At 37.6% G+C, this 13,885-nt stretch overlaps 2 protein-coding genes across 8 annotated transcripts in view; both read right to left on the reverse strand.

The window, feature by feature from the left end:
• The window catches only part of LOC149531710 (polyadenylate-binding protein, cytoplasmic and nuclear-like), a 116,940-nt gene extending 103,469 nt beyond the window's left edge, over positions 1-13,471 (reverse strand). For 2 of the 6 annotated variants that reach the window (XR_016358667.1, XM_089809708.1), the window contains exon 1: positions 12,765-13,453. Coding sequence is in view for 3 of the 6 variants with exons in the window: in XM_089809708.1 (XP_089665834.1) it covers positions 12,765-13,190 (426 nt within the window). In the remaining 3 variants the exon portion in view is untranslated. Of the gene's footprint in view, positions 1-12,764 lie in introns of all 6 variants that reach the window. The other 4 variants (XR_016358669.1, XM_089809710.1, XR_016358668.1 and 1 more) reach the window with 3 other exon arrangements.
• On the reverse strand, positions 21-2,019 carry LOC149531711 (uncharacterized). Of its 2 annotated transcripts, XM_089809711.1 has the most exons (4): positions 1,902-2,019; positions 1,402-1,802; positions 892-1,297; positions 625-760 (listed from the first exon to the last, which is right to left on the reverse strand). In XM_089809711.1, the coding sequence occupies exons 2-3, from the start codon at positions 1,789-1,791 to the stop codon at positions 896-898; spliced, it is 792 nt and encodes a 263-aa protein (XP_089665837.1). In that variant the 5' UTR covers positions 1,792-1,802; positions 1,902-2,019; the 3' UTR covers positions 625-760; positions 892-895. The 2 variants fall into 2 exon arrangements, with proteins under 2 accessions (XP_089665838.1, XP_089665837.1); XM_089809712.1 differs by lacking the exons at positions 1,402-1,802; positions 1,902-2,019 and having other exon boundaries at positions 21-760; positions 892-1,013.
• Positions 13,472-13,885: the final 414 nt, after the last annotated feature.

A 13,885-nucleotide genomic window follows, 5' to 3' on the forward strand; every position in this document is an offset into this window, starting at 1 on the left:
ATCATAGAATCAGTAAGATGAAATCATGAAGATCTATAAGACATCAAATCATACATGTATGTATAAATCTAAGATGAAGATCCATGAAAGTTTGAAACATATGTCTATCAGTGATTCAGTATCACTATCAATATCTATACAGTGTAAACAAAATATAAAAACAAGGCTCCAGCTCAAGCTTCATCATCCTCATCATCATCCTCTAGCTTTGCTGCAGCCTCAACCTCAGCCTCTAAGTATCCAGTTTGCCTATGAGAAAGGCATGTAAGGTAGGTCCTAGAGGACTGCCGAGCCATGTCCCCTGCATGGGCAATGGGCTCATGAATAACGTCGCTAGGGCCTGCGTCTGTGCGTGCGCGTGTGCGTCTACCAATGCCTGAACGTGCTCTAGCTGCCTCCTCCGCCCTGGCCACAGCCTCAGCCTCTACATCCACCTGGTCAACCCACGCGCGGTCTTCCTCAGTGAAGACTGGGTCCACGGTCTCTGTGATCCACTCTGATTCTGGATCAATCTCCTCTAAAATGATCGGAGAGGAGTCAGCGCCCAAAATCTGTCTGATCCTAAGACGAAGGTTATAATGAACAAAGACAAGATCATTCAACCTCTGCACTGTCAACCTATTTTTCCTCTTCGAGTGGATGTGCTCGAACATGGACCAAGTGCTCTCACATCCAGAAGCGCTGCTTGGCTGACTCAGAATGCGGATGGCAATTTTTTGAAGGTTTGGGGTTGTGGCCCCAAACATTTGCCACCATCTATCTGAAATAAGGAAAAAACAAAAACAATTAGTCTCATTTACAGATTACAACTCTAAAATCAATGCATTATATAATCAACTTTAAGTTTAGAATCTAGATTCATGAACATTGAATATATTATTTAATTTTTACCTGGCTATAGTGTTGGCTGAGCATTTATGGCCATCCTGTCAGAGAAAAGTGGCCCCTCCTTATTGTTGAACTGGTCTAGCTCAACAATCGCAGCAATGCTATTTTCATCGCTACTCAATCTCTTAATCACTGTGTATAAGCCAATGAGAACCTCCGCATCCGCCTTGAACTCAGGACGGAAACGAAATGCCGGATTCAGATAGTAAGTTGCTGCGTGGATAGGTCGATGGAGTTGATTCTGCCATCTCCTATCGATGATGTCCCAAATAGGGCCATACCTCTCCTGCACTCCTGCATATTGGGCTCTGATGGCCTCCTTGGCCCTATCCATGCCCTCATAAATGTAGCCCATAGAGGGCTTCTCCCCATCAGCAGTTCGTAGCAAAGCTACAAGGGGCTCAGTGACCTACATATAAAGTATAACAAAAAATTTGAGTCAAAACTTAAATATAAAATAATATAACTTAAAGTAAAAGCAAAATACTAAATGTTAAATTGCAATAAATTTACCTTAAGGATTTCTCTAGCGGGTTTCCAAAAACCATCCTCATCAAATATGCAATCCGCCACATCTAACCCTACAGTGGTCATAGCATAGGAAGAGCAAATCCACTCCTGCCCAACAAACATGCTCCTCAATCCATCCCTTGATGTCAACAAGGACTGCAAGGTGATGAAATTCAAGGCAAACCTCGTGATACCTGGGCGAGCTAACTCCTTGCCTTTTGTGTACTTCCTCATTGTGCTAAGGACAAATGCATGATTATAAATGAATTTGCATATGTTTTTTGCCCTTTCCACACATGACTTGACAAACTCAAGTTTGTCAATTTCCTCCAACATGAGGTCAATGTAGTGTGCCGCATAAAGGGACCAAAATATGGTGGGGTGCCTCTCCATCAAAAGTTTACCTACAACAATTTTAAGTCAATTAGAAACTCAAATTTCAAAATTTACAAAGTTAAAAGTTTACTTGCTACAACATAATTTGTTGCATTATCCGTCACCACCTGGATCACATTTTGTTCTCCCACCTCTGCTATAACTTCCTCAATGGCCTCACATAAATATGTGGCATTTTTCACATGTGCGGAAGCATCGATGGATTTTATGAACATGGTATATCCTACAAGTAACAAAACAACGAATTATAATATTAAATGGATCATTAACGAATTAGCATTCAACAAATCAAAATTTACAATGTATGTAGGAAAGTAGAATGATCAATCACCTCCACAGGATACAAGAAAATTGAGGAGTGTTTTATTCCTCCTATCGGTCCAACCATCAGTCATGATGGTGCAACCCTTTGCAATCCATTCCTTTAAGTTCTCCTCAAGGTCAACCCTCATGTCCTCTACCATCTCATCTAGGAGGTATCCGCTCAACTCAACCTCAGTTGGGGCTTTAAACCTCAGACCACAAATAGCAACCGCATCTATCATATTCTGCCAATAAGGAGCCCTGTCACAAATAAAAGTTTAGATGTCAAAGACTCAAATTATAAAACAAGTAGATATAATTAAAGTTTTACTTTTACTTTTAATTTTAGCTTTAAAGAAAACAAAAAAAAAAGAATCAATTACATGGCTGCAATAAATGGAATGTTGCAAAAGTACCAAAATTTGCATATCTCCTTTCTGGTAGCATCATGAATCTCCTTGTTCAAACCCATGCCCTCAAGCGTGGGTTGGGAACCAGGAGTAGTGCGGGGCACAAAGTAACTATCCATTCTGTTTTTCCGCACTCTAAGCTGCAATAGGTTGGTGTGGGACTCTGTCTCAGTATGTGACCGACTAGCACTAGCACTAGCACTAGCACGAGCAGAAGAACTAGGATAAAAAGGAGGCTTAGAAGAACCCTCTCCAACACAACCTACGGATGCGGCAGCTGATGCAGATGCAGATGTGGATGCGGCTGCGGATGCGAAAACATGGGAGCCAATACCCCTTAACCCTTCAACTTGCATTTTCCTATTTGCTTTGTCTTTTTCAACTTTTTCTAATGCCATTAAGCAAGTGCGTTTTGCCTCAGGAGTTTGGTGAGTGCAAACTGTAACATCATGTCCAGGTATAGCAGCAATGTGGAATTTCAATCTATAAATACCCCCGGAAGTTATTTTTTTTATACAAAACATGCATTTTGTTTGATATTTGGTTCTTCCAGGAAACTCTTCATTATATTTCCAACATTCATCTTTTTTACACATTGGAATTTGCGAAAAATGAGAGCAAAGGCTGCTGCAATAAAAAAATTTATGTAAAATATCAAAGTTTGAAGCTAATAAAAATTAGAAAACAACAAACCCTAGCTTGCAACTTAGTAAAAATAAAGAACATTCAAGATTTACACTAAAATTTTTGAAAATTATAGAAATTTAACAAAAAACACATAATACACTAAAAATTTAACAAAAAATGCATAATACACTAATATGCAAGAAAAAAATAAGCACTTACCTCTTACAAATGAGTTGAGGAGTGTTGATATTGGCTCCTTAATGCTCCCAAAGCAATTGATGGGCTCCCCAAATGGCCTGCTGATCTCTTTGGTGCTCCTCCTTCTTGCCGGTTGGAAACCTATGGCTTTTCTTTTCTCTTCTTCTCTCTCACTTTTCCTCTCTTCTACTCATGCTTCACAAATAGAAGGCCCTTTAGGGTTATAACAAAGAGAATAGGTCAAAAACAAAGTGAAAAAAACAAGTGATTTTTTAAAAAATTTCAACTTCCCTTTTTACATGCCGTGGGCGATTCATAGCCAATTTTTTAAGGCGATTTTGGCGATTTTTACATGAATCGCCTGAATCGGCGATTCAGGTGATTCATGGCCCAAAAATCGGCGATACCGATTCACGATTCAAAAAAAATCGCACAGGATGAATCGGGTCGCGAAATCGCCGATTCAGGCGATTTTTGGGCGATTCTCGTTACTATGGGTAAAACAGATTAGATCCCATGTAGAATTGTTTATGATTTTGTACAGTTCTAAGTTGCAACTCTAGATTCTCGCTTATGATCCTAGCCCAATTAAATCTTCTTTTCCCTTTTTCAATTTCATCAATAAAGAAGTACATCCAATTTTCGAATTGCATACCTTAAGCTAGACCCATGATCCGGCTGAGAAGCACAATGAGATCTCCATATTCTGATTTGAAGTCTGCCACTGTAAGCCTTGATGATCTAGTTACGCCTTTCTTTCCCTCGTGTAGCCAATCCTATTTTAGATGTGTGAAATAAGCTTCCTGGTTATCCTGAAATGATTTGGCTACCTGATTCATCATCACCACTGTCATGCTCTTGTACTGGGGAATGTTGAATGCTTCTTCGATCGCGTGTCCGCCAATGTTGGCCAACACCCTCTTCCCTTCATCAAAAATGATGGATTTACTGATCAGATCAAACCTGGATGTGCACTCCATAACCAACTCTGGACAAGGCAATGTGGGAGGAAAAGCTATTGCATGTACAATTCCGCTCCTGTATATCTTCTTTGCCAAGGGGGATTGTCCTTCTTTTAGTCTATCCTTTACTTATAGCATATTTACTATACCGACATTGGTATCGGTTATTTACCTCATTTTTTAAAAGAAAGTTGTTTTGGACATCATATCCTCTTTGTCTTTCTTAGTATTTGTTCCCTTAAGGTTCTTGCTTGCATTAACATCTACCATCCTAAACACTTATTTCTGCCCCTTCGTTCTAAGTGATATGGACTACACTTATCGATCTCCAACCTTCTTTCTATCAATGAATTCTACACTTATTTTTGCCTCGCCCAAGTCCTATCATTACAGTTATCAATCTCTAATCTTCAACCTAGGGGTGGGACTATCACTTATTTCTGCCTCGCCATTGCCTTAGGATGTACTACACTTATATCTCCCAACTTCATATCTAGGATTGTCTATCTTATTTCTGCTTCTTCAAATGTCCTATCATGGATTATACCCTTATCAATCTCCAATCTTCAACTTAGGATGGGATGATGAAGTGGTGGATGATGAATGCAAGAAGAACCAAAGGAAACAAAACTAAACAAGAACAAAAGAGCAAAATCCGCTTAGGGACCACTTTCAACTCTAAATGAATTGAATTTACCTTTACCAATGGCTAGGTCTTCTTTGAAGTTCGGATCAGACCTAAGAATTTCAAGCCCTTTGCAAATATTGATGCTCTAGCTGAAGAAATCAGAATTTTGTCCACTTGAAATTGCTGATGCATGTGCCAAAAAAATCAGACTTTATCACTTGTTTTCTTCACCAACAAAATCATCCAATCTCTAGGAGAAAAATCGCAACCTCTCTAGAAAATCATAATTTTGTCTTCCACAAAATTCGGCTCCTCAAAATTGGCCATGCAAGAAGAGTGCATATTTTCTCTTGCAAAAAAATCATTCAACGAAAATACCAATCTGCCCTTGCAAAAATCATCCAAGAAAGAAGAAATCTGCTCTTTAGTCTAAATTGCCAAGCACCATGAAGAGGAGGAATGAGAAATGAGGAGATAAGGGAAAAGGGCTTCCTCTTATACCCCATTTGTTTGCCCTCCTTAGATGGCCAACTAGGACCCTAGGAGAAAGAAAATATTAATTAGAGCACAAACTTGGTCCCAATTAAATGTTTAGTCAAAAATTAATTTTGCCAAAATGAAATTTGTATTTTTAAATTGTCGGTTAGATTAAAATTGCAAAAATAAAATAAATAAAACCTTAGAGATGCTAAACATTTTCATTTAATGACAATTTAGTAATTAATATATCATTAAAAATCAAATTGGCAAGCCAAAATTGATTTTTTCAATTTTAAATTACTAATTTCCTTAAATATTTTAAAATCTTCAAGGCAAATTTAATCCATTTAATGCCAATTTTTGCAATTTAACCTAAATCGATTTTGCTATGCAATTTTAATTTTTTAATATAAATAAATCATTTCTCTAAAGTCCAAAATCAATTTTGCAATTTGATTTCACAATCACAAAATTAAATTTTTTTACCGAAAAAATTCAAGATTTTCCAAAAAACCCAAATCTAACAAAAATTTCATTTTTTGAAAATTACTCAAGTTTATACAATTATATCCAAATTTTCAAAAAACAAAAAATTGTCTAAGTACAAAATTTACAATTGTATCTTGCCAAGTGTTGTTCTTTGAAACTTGTTCGACCTAAGGATAAAATTTGTCGTTCTAGAAAATCAAGCTTAAAACCGGCTGAAAAATAAATTTAACCTCCTCCCTCTTGACTCAAAGGCGTCCAAGAAGTAAAATTTTCTAAGACCAGAAATTTTTGGACAACTTAAAAAATTATTGCCAAAGCGATCAAAAAAAAGGGGGTCTCCAAAATTTTTGGGGCGATGGTGTGAAAACCTCACAACAAAAATCAATTTATAATTTTTAAATTTAGTATTTAGTTTTACTTTCAAATTTCAACTTAAAATTTTGAATGTTTCATTCTTGAATCTTGTTGATAGTTGATAGTTCTTAGTTCTATGATTTTTATTATCTATATTTATTTTTAATTTTTTCATTGTTCTTAAAATAAAAATATGGCAATATGGCATATGTTGAAACGTATTTAGTATTTACTTTTAGTATTTACTATTTGGCTTCCTTTTTTAATATTTTAAACTTTTAAATAGTAAATGCTAAAATTAGATAGTAAAGTCTTAAGTTTTAACTTATTTTTATTTGGGCTGAAATGTATCATGATCATTTTTATAATTTTATTTTTATTTTGTGAAATGCAGTGTTATAAATGGCATCTAGATCTGGCCAAAGTGCAGAAGACATGGAAATTAATGAGGCAAGTGCATCTGATTATGAGCCTAAAACTGAGCCTGAAGGAAGTGATCACAGGTTGATGTAAGTGGTCAATCTGAGCCTAAGGAAGAGCATCCTTATGTTGCACCAGGGGTGTCTTCTATTGATTGCCCTTCAGAGATTTTGACAAAGTATGCTAGGGGTCCTTATGATCCAAAGTCCCCTCTAAAACAATTTGCTACGAAAATTACACACCCTACACCTTCAGGTGGTGGCACATGTAAATGGAAGTGCAACATATGAGGCGCAAAATGATTTGGCAGCATTACAAGAATTAATTCACACCTTTTTTGGAGTGGCTATGGTGTGAACCCATGCATATTCTTGTCAAATCCTAAGAATGTCAAATACAGAATTGAAGTGAACAAACTATGGGGTATTCTTGATGATAGTGATGTTCCAGTGCCTAGATCTTTGTCTACTAGGCAACAGGTATAGAATATACCGCAGTTACAGGGGCAGTGAGATACATCTACTCGTATCGTGCATCAGAGAGCAGGGACTATGTCACCTACACCATCATTTTCCTCACCTACACATAGTTCAGTAGGGGACAGCGGTAGGGGGAAACGGAAAGCAACTACAAGTAGTAGTGGTAGTAACCGCATTGCTCATTTATTTAACATGCATGCAAGGGACCGGTTGGATGATGTTGTTGCTGATTTCTTCTTTGCCAATGGCATCTATACACGTGGCTCGATCTCCCTATTTTGTGAGGATGATGTCCATGGCAGTGAACGAGGGAGAGTCATCATATGTGCCACCAGGTCACCACAAGCTAAGGAGCACACTGTTGGATAGAGTCTATGACAAGGTTGGGATTTTGATGGAGCAAATAAAAGCATGTTGGATGGAGTCAGGCTGCAGCATTATCATGGATGGGTGGATAGACATTAGTCATCGTCCACTCATCAACATTATGGTTACATGCACCAAAGGCCCATACTTTTTGAAGGCAGTTGATTGTTCAAGGCATCATAAAGATGTTGATTTTCAGTTTCATGTGCTTAGGGAAGCCATTTAGGAGGTTGGGCCACAAAATGTGGTCCAAGTTGTGACAGATGCAACACATGTGTGCAAAGCTGCTGGGAGGCTTGTTGAGGCAACCTATAGGCATATTTGGTGGACTCCATGTTGTGTGCATGCCATGAACAATGCACTCAAAAACATGGGGAAAATAAAGTGGACTACAAAGGTGGTTAATGATGGGAGAGAGGCGCAGATGTTTATCTGCAATCACCATACATCACATACACTTTTCAGGAGCTTCGCAAAGAAGCAATTCCTAAAACTAGTTGAGACCAGGTACGCATCATATTATATTCTCTTGAAGAGAATGATTGAGTTGCAAGAGTCATTGCAACTCATGGTTATGACACAAGAATGGAATCGATGGCCTGAGTCCAGAAAAGAGCAAGGGAAGAGGGTAAAGGAGACAGTGAAGAATGATCAGTTTTGGAGTGACACAATACATAGTCTCCATCATTACTCTAGTGTTTTAGGTGATCAGATATGGAGATGCAGATTAACCTAGCCTTGGAGAGGTTTATGAGTGCATTGATTCCATGCTTGGGCAGATGAGGCCTATTGTGCGTGAGAGAGACCCCACTCTAGCATTCTATATGGAGCACATTGAGCCTATCATTCACCGTAAGTGGGAGAAGTTGAACACTCCTTTGCACATGGTTGCCTATGCATTGAACCTGAAGTGGTACATACCTAGGCTTGGTAAAGTCACACCACTTCGAGATGATGAGGTGACGAATGGGTTCTTTCGATGCATTGCCAAAATGTATGATATTGAGACTGCTAGTGAGATTTGGACCGAGTGGTCCGAATTTGCTAGTCTTTCAGGTAATCCTTGAATCTTGATTCAATGCTCTAAACTTTTTATAATTATAAGTTCTTTTAATAATTAATTGTTACTTTACTTATAAGTTATAACTTTATTTAAGTTATTTATAATTTTAATATTATGTTGTAAACTTTAAAACTTGTAACTTGTAGGATACTCGGATATTGCAAAGGTGGATCTCAAAACCATGGCACAAAAGAATCCCATTTTGTGGTGGAAATGTCATGGGTCACAGAAGTTAAAGATCACCTCACTAGCCATCCGACTGCTTTCTCAAGTTTGTAATACTAATAACTAATTCCAACCCTTTATAATCTTAACTTGAAGAGTTTTACTTTGCTGATTTTAATTTATGATTCATTGATTCAATAATTATTAATCATTGATTTACCATTTATCATTTGTTACAAATTGTATGAACATTTGTTTGTAACTTGTAAGTTGTAACTTTCAACTTTGTTATCTTAGGTGTCTAGCTCTTTAGCTGCAAAGAGGAATTGGTCCACCTATAGCTTCATTCACTCTGTTAAGAGGAACAGACTTACCTCTAAGAGAGTGGACAAGTTGGTCGCTATACATGGTTACTTGCGGCTCAAAGATCGCAAGACACGCAAGTACAAAGAGAGCCCTACAGCACAATGGGATGTGGAGCCAAAGGATCCAGCTCAGCTTGATGAGGATGCCGATGCAGAAGTCAATGTAAGACTAGTTGGTGTTCCTTTAAAGAATCAGGATCTTACCCATGAAGAGTCTAGTAGTTCCAGTGATGAGGATTTCGGCATAGGGGATGATTAGAGAGCACTTGAGATGATTCCATTCTCATTATTGACATTTTGTCATTTTGTTGATTGTACTCACTTTGATATGGCTATGATACATTATTATTATTTCACTATTTCATGCTATTCGGCTCATTGTGATCATGAGCATTTTTATGATATATGTTATTCATAGAATCATATTTGAACAATGAATTTTGAATTTTGCATCTTGAACTAAGTTAATTTGTTAAATGGTCATTAGTAATGGTTATGAAGTTTCAAGTTTCAAGTTCGAACTTATGGTTTGTGAATCGCATTTCAATTTTCTCTATTCATTGTATTCAACTATATTTGGTATGTTAATGTTATATAATATATTAAAGTATGATTTCATAATTAGCATTTTCAATCATATATATTATATATATACTATGCAACCCCCTCCCCCAACTCCCACTCCTCTCCCCCCCCCAACCCCCCCTTCGCCCCCCGTCGTCCCCAAATTGAGGCTATTTTTTTCCCGCACCCAAAACTCATCCCAATGTCCCCCCGCACCATCGCACCCCCACGCCAAGGTAACAGTAAGAAATACTTTCATTTGTAAGAGAACAAGAAGTTGATGATGCATTGGTCAATAGATCAAAAGAAAGCTACTATCAAGATTCAAACAGCAAGATGCATGCACCCACTAAACCAATTGTATCCTCCCAACACCCATTCTTGCAAGTACATGTGCCAGGAGAGGATGGAGACGAAGTGGGAATTTCAACCCACAAAAGAGGCCCATTGCACACCGCATTTAAAATGGAGGCAAGAGACTGTGCTAATGAAGCTATTGCATGTTGCCTCTATGCAAATGGGCTTCCTTTCAACTTGGTGAAATTACCATATTGGAAGGAAATGGTGATAGCAATGAAAGAATCACCAGCTGACTACACAAGACCGTGGTTGAAAAGGTGTGTACAACTCTATTGCAACAAGAGAAGACACGTATAGAGAAAAACCTTCAACCAATCAAAAAATCTTGGAAAGCTTCAAGTCTAACTATTGTGTCTGATGGTTGGAAGGATACAAGAAACCGGCCACTAATTAATGTGATTATAGTTTCCCCCAAAGGGGTAATGTTTTTGAAGGTTGTTGATTGCGAGTTGCAAGTGAAGGATTCCAAATTTATTTCTAGAATTCTTATCAAGGTCATTGAGATAGTGGGTAGTGAGAATGTGGTACAAGTGGTCACAGACTGCCAAAAATTACAAGGGTGCGGGTGCTTTGGATGAGAGTCGGTATAACCATATTTTTTGGACCCCGTGCCCCATTCACTCCCTTAACTTGATCATGCAAAAGATTGGCATTGAAATAGATTGGGTGAAAAAAACATACCAAGAGGGGGAGGAGATACAAATGTTTGTGACAAGCCACCACATGTTACAATCCATTTTTAGAACATACTCCAAATTGGAGTTGCTGAAGGTAAATTATTTTTTTAAATACTAAGTTTCATGGATTTGTAATTTAGTTAAAAATTAAAATTTGTAATTTTATTGTCAATTGACATATTGTTAACTTGCATAGCTTGTTGAGACCCGTTTTGCATCTCATACAATTGTTATGAGACGACTCCTCAAAGTAAAAGATGCATTGAGCCAAATGGTCATTGGTAATCAATGGAGTGTATGAAAGGCCTCAAATTCAAAAAGAGGTCAAAGGGTCAGGGATTTGGTCTTGAGTGAGAGTTGGTGGGCTCGTGTGGCATATGTATTAGATTTCACCAAGTCCATCATGACTATGCTCTACTTTTCTGATATAGATACACTTTGTTTGGAGGATGTGTATGATGGCATGGACACCATGGTTGAGAAGTTAAAACATTCTATACAAGCACATGAGAATGACCCTACACAAAGCAAAACTTTATGCAATCAAGTGGAAGCAATCATCCACCATCGTTGGAATAAGATGACTACCCCATTGCACCTCCTTGCATATGCCTAATGTCCTAGGTACTATAGTGAGGAGGTACTTAGTATGTCGGGTAGAGTTGCACCATTTGCGGATGAGGAGGTTGCTAAGGGGTGCCACAAAGATCTTACAAGATTCTTCCCATTGGAAGAAATGCATGAAGAAGTGAGGGAAGAATTTGGACTATTTGCTTCAGGGTTAAAGCATTCTCCATTTGCACTAAAGGACCAAAAGAGAATGGGAGCTATCACATGGTGGTACATGTATGGTCAACCTTTCAAGCATCTTCAACCTCTTGCAATCAAGGTCCTATCACAAGTAAGATTTTAATTTTGTTTTGTTTTAAACTTCTATGTTTACACTTGCATTCTAGAGTTTAGTGTTTCACACATTCTTTAAAATGAATTTTCTTTTGATTTGTATGTTTTCTGACAACTATCTAGGTTGCTACTTCTTCTGTTGCTGAAAGGAATTGGAGTACATACTCATTTATCCATTCAGTGAAGCGCAACCGGTTGGGCTCCGAGAAAGCTGAGGACTTGGTCTTTGTCCACACCAACTTGCATATTTTGTCACGTAAGAATGATCATTACAAGGAAGGTGCAACAAGGCTTTGGGATGTAGCCCCTAAGTGTGTGGATTTGGATGCAACACTTCATGAGCTTACTATAGTCAGAGATGGTGATGATGATAGCATGGCATGTGGTGCCTCTAGCACATTTGGAACCATGTTTGGTTCAAATGATCTTTCAGCAATTGGAGATAATGATGAGATTCTGGATTTTCTTGCGAATTTTTATGATTTAGACTATGATGCATATTAGTTTATTGAATCTTCAATCATTAACTAAGTTTTTATTTTGTTGAAATCTTGAACATGACCTATTTGAACATATTGTTTAAGACTAAACTCTAATGTTGGACAAGCACATATTGATATATCATATGAATTTTGAAATATCTTGAATTTTGATAAAGGGTGAAGTATCATAGTCATACTATCAAATGATTTGTTTTTGTATATTTTTTGCATTTCTTTGTATATATATATATATATATATATATATATATATATATATATATATATATTCTTTTCTTTTTTCCCTCCTGCATCCCGTATCCACTTCCAGATTCCGCATCCGAATTGGTTACTTAGGGAAAATGGAGTTGGCCAAACCCTTGTTTCCAAGAAAGCATTGATAAGAGTTTACTTTCAAATCTTTCTAAGAGAGTCCAAGGTGTATGTTGTAGAGTATTTGGCTTTCAATGAAGTAATAATTGTTTGTCAATAGTTAATTGCTAGTATATGCTCATTTTTTGTTGCACCCTTACCCCTTCACAATATGATGAGGAAATGGCTTTCCATGAATCCTTCCTCCTAGATAATTAAAAAAGCCATGTAATTGTGCCAATAGAAAACAATGTGTGTGCGGTGATCCTGTTAATAGGGATGTCAACAGAGAAATTAAAGAAATACCTCCACAGAATCCACAGTCCCAAATTCTCCAAACATGTGAGTTAGCTGTGCACTATCACAGGACCTGGGAAGATTACCCACGTAAAGTTTCACTCCTTTGGGGACGGTCGCAGCTATTTTTCCTTCCGTGTTTTGCTCTGCCTCTCCTTCCTCTGGACGTTCTTCTGCTTGACTGTCCTCTTCTGAGATGACTTTCTCTGTACTTTGCTCTGTATCTTGAGCTAATGAAGAAACTCTAAAAACCTTTTTGCAGGTAACAATTGCAGAGCTAACGTGGGAGAGCTGAAGAGAGTTGTATGTTGGCCGCGATGTTGTTGTTGATATGGATATGGGTGATGAAAGGGACGGAACCCTGCTTGCAGAGGTAAGAGCATTTTGTTTAAAATTGAAATGGGTTGTTGGTACAACCAAATGCGACGCCGCCATCTCCCTGAACAACAGCTTGATGAAAACCACACTAGCTGGGGTGATGATGTCTATGCTGTAGAATAGAATGGATAAGACGAGGAGTTTTTATTAAGAGGTCATTTTACGTGGGTAGATTCTTCGAAGATACAGTCTTAGCGATTTATAATTGTCGGATAGAGCATGGCCAAGAGCCAAATGTTTTCAATCCAAAAATAATAATAATATTGGGGTCAGATGCGTGTCCAACAAATTTAAGAAAATCAATGGATATCATGAGTGGAAAGGAACGGAACTGGTTTAAAACAGTCTAGAAGTAAAGGGATATACGAAATATACAGTTAATTAAAATAAATTTAATTTTGAATGTCAACAAAAATAAAGAAAGTATTTAATTACATAAGATAAAGATAAGATTGATTTTTGACATCCACGAGGTTAAGAATAGTCTATGGGAGAGCCTTCTAACTAAACCAGCTTTAGTAATCTAGATATTTGTTTGCCTATGGGACAGCCTTCCAACTAAACCAGCTTTAGTAATTCTGATTTTTTTTGTGAAAGCTAATGATGAGCCCCCCTAACTTCTCAATCTACTCCTCGTTAAATAAATTGTGCCAAGAGCTTCTAGATATAATGTCTGCAAATTTGAACTTGATTTCCTTGTACGCATCACATTCTAACATAAAGTGTTGTTACATTTCCACCTTCCCAACGTT

Source organism: Cupressus sempervirens, chromosome 11 (genome assembly GCF_028749045.1).
Source record: "Cupressus sempervirens isolate cs-2001-9-10 chromosome 11, ASM2874904v1, whole genome shotgun sequence".
NCBI classification, from domain to species: domain Eukaryota; kingdom Viridiplantae; phylum Streptophyta; class Pinopsida; order Cupressales; family Cupressaceae; genus Cupressus; species Cupressus sempervirens.